The 3,047-nt window shown below is 45.7% G+C and overlaps 1 protein-coding gene across 1 annotated transcript in view; it reads left to right on the forward strand.

The window, feature by feature from the left end:
- Nucleotides 1-2,620, forward strand: part of LOC106527778 (dematin) — a gene marked incomplete at its 3' end in the record, with an annotated part of 3,709 nt that extends 1,089 nt beyond the window's left edge. The window contains exons 3-7 of the mRNA XM_014022766.1: nucleotides 55-135; nucleotides 232-360; nucleotides 1,135-1,179; nucleotides 2,162-2,363; nucleotides 2,466-2,620. Of these exons, the coding sequence (XP_013878220.1) occupies nucleotides 55-135; nucleotides 232-360; nucleotides 1,135-1,179; nucleotides 2,162-2,363; nucleotides 2,466-2,620 (612 nt within the window). The remainder of the gene's footprint in view (nucleotides 1-54; nucleotides 136-231; nucleotides 361-1,134; nucleotides 1,180-2,161; nucleotides 2,364-2,465) is intronic.
- Nucleotides 2,621-3,047: the final 427 nt, after the last annotated feature.

The raw sequence follows: 3,047 nt of genomic DNA on the forward strand, positions 1-3,047 counted from the left end.
GTGTGTGTGTGTGTGTGTGTGTGTGTGTGTGTGTGTGTGTGTGTGTGTCAGCAGCAACTGGCCCAGACATCTCCAGGAAGCGTCCTGTCTCTGCGGGGGACCAGTGTCCCAGGATCCCCTGCTGCTGCCATCGTGGTGAGACTCAGACTCCAGATCCGTCATCTTCAGATTAATCTGTAATCTGTAATCTTAACCCCGCCTCCTCTCCCCCCTAACCCCACCCCTCTGCAGGCCCGGGTGGAGGACGGCGTCATCGGCTACAAGGACCTGGCAGCGCTGCCCAGAGACAAAGCCATCCTGGACATCGAGAGACCCGACCTGATGATCTACCAGCCGCACTACAGCTACAGTCCTCTGGAGGTGAGCCCCAAGTCATGGTCCAACACCCTGATCAGGGTCCAGATAATCCAAACATCCTGCTCCGACACCCTGATCAAGTTAAAACTCATTCTCTGTCTTTTAGTCGTAAAATCTCATCTTCATGGGTTATTTTACTTTATCTTACAAACACACTTCAGCCAAGGGATCCTGATGTTATCAGTCCATGAAATGGACGTTATTGGGCGTTATCAGTCCCATACAATGGCTTCAGAGGGTCCCTACTGCTCCAGACTGTCTCGACAGTGCCCCCTATTGGGTTAATATATCAATGACAATGAATGTGTAAATAACCAAAAGATATTGTAATACATTTATTGTGTCAGTGCCGGTTTCGAACCCTGGTCTCCCGCTCCGACGCTCTACCCATTGCCCTAATGAAAGGCCACAATGTTCAGCTGTTGGAGGGCGGTGTCTTTAGTGCTAACCATGTCATTTGCTCTAACGTTAACCTTAGTGGCTTTAAGCCTCATATTAACCAGTTTTTTATGCCTCATATTAACCAGATAGTGGTTTTATGCCTCATACTAACCATCTGACGATCAGAAGCCATTCTATGGGACTGATAACGCCTAATAACGTCCATTTCATGGATGATAACATCTGAAGTGGGTGCTTCAGCCTTTTCTATAAACAAACACATCTGGTCTCAGGTTTTATTTACGGATCTTTAATTTACAGATGATTGACTTCATTTGCTGAAAGAGTTTGATCTGTATGTTTGTTTGTTTGTTTGTTTGTTTTCTCCTCCTGCAGAGGTCTCTGTCTCCTCGCTCCATCTCTCCTCCTCCCTCCCCAGAGGTAAATAAAGTTTCCACACTTCCTGTTTACATTCTGATGTTTCATGTTCAGATTTATCCTGGCTGTGTCCATAACTAACTACTGGTTAGGGTGGGCCGGGTCCTTGGTAGACCAGGAAAAGCAGAAAAAAGCAGGCTGTGGATTTGGACGGTCTAGCCTCCCCTCCACCCCGGCATACGTCCAGTCGCCCATCAACCATGACGACGCTAAACAGAAGCAAAATTAGATCAAAATTAGAAAAATATCAATACATTAGCATTATTAATACCACAAAACAATAAAATTAACTTAAAGGTAATATTTGAAGAACTAATTGACCCGCTGTAGGTTCATGTTTATTTCGCGTTTTTATGATAAAAATAATACTTAAAAACATGTCCATACAAATGATAAAAGTATTAGAATTACAACCGCTAAAATGTTTTAATTTTTATATCGCCATATTTTTATTTAGAACGTATTCTTTTCTCTCGCTTCGTCCGCCATTACTAGCATAAAAAAAATCTCAGGTCGGGCTGCAATGCATTATGGGATATGGTGGGCCGGGAAGGATCCATCGGACCTGTCCTTCGATTCGGGCCAAARGRAGGWYGTATTTGTCGGCCGCATCGGAGGAGTCTTCGGTTTTGGACGTCCTTCGTCGCTGCGCTGTGACGTATGTGGACGATGAATTCGACCTTCGGAGGACCCGTCCTGTCGTTTTAAACACAGCCTCTGTCAGTAAATCAGACAGGAACACATCAGGTCAAAGGTCAGGGGTCAGGGAACTGATTGTTTAAATAAAAATAAAACCAAAGCATTTTGAGCTTCGGCTGTTTGTAGCCGAGGGTTTGCTTCATTATCAGTGTTATCAGAGAAACACCTGAACCAGAACCAGTACTGGACCCCCTGGTTGACACAGTTCATCCTGAGGGTCCAGCTATGTTGAGGATTTCCCAGCTGTCATTAAACACACCTTCGCCCTCTCACCTTACCTTCACAGAACTTGTCCAAGGAGTGCAGGGAGTGGCCGGAGAACCGGTCACCTGGAGGTTCCTCACCTTGTTCCACCATCCAGAGCAGCAGAACCCACAGCTCCCACACACCTCCTGCTCTGAACACCCCCACCACCCCCAACACCCCCAACACACCCAACACACACGCCCTAGGTACCAAGAGTACGGTGCAGCACTTTCACAGGCCCGGTAAGAACTGGATCTTTATTTAAAATCAACACAAAATGATTTGAACAGATTTTAAATTTATTTTATTTGTGTTTTAACTTTTTATTTTTATTAATTTGTTAGAAAACGGCTCCAACATCTATAAGAAGCCTCCGATCTACAAACAGGGTGAGTTTCATGTTTTACTGGATCTGATTAACCTGGACAGACCTACAGAACCACAGATCCACAGAACCACAGAACTACAGAACCACAGATCCACAGATCCACAGATCCACAGAACCACAGATCCACAGAACCACAGATCCACAGAACCACAGATCCACAGAACCACAAATCCACAGAACCACAGATCCACAGAACCACAGAACTACAGAACCACAGATCCACAGATCCACAGATCCACAGAACCACAGATCCACAGAACCACAAATCCACAGAACCACAGAACCACAGATCCACAGAACCACAGAACTACAGAACCACAGATCCACAGAACCACAGAACTACAGAACCACAGATCCACAGATCCACAGAACCACAGATCCACAGAACCACAAATCCACAGAACCACAGAACCACAGATCCACAGAACCACAGATCCACAGATCCACAGATCCACAGAACCACAGATCCACAGAACCACAAATCCACAGAACCACAGAACCACAGATCCACAGAACCACAGAACTACAGATCCACAGA

The sequence above is a fragment of the Austrofundulus limnaeus genome, unplaced genomic scaffold (genome assembly GCF_001266775.1).
Source record: "Austrofundulus limnaeus strain Quisiro unplaced genomic scaffold, Austrofundulus_limnaeus-1.0 Scaffold343, whole genome shotgun sequence".
NCBI lineage: Eukaryota > Metazoa > Chordata > Actinopteri > Cyprinodontiformes > Rivulidae > Austrofundulus > Austrofundulus limnaeus.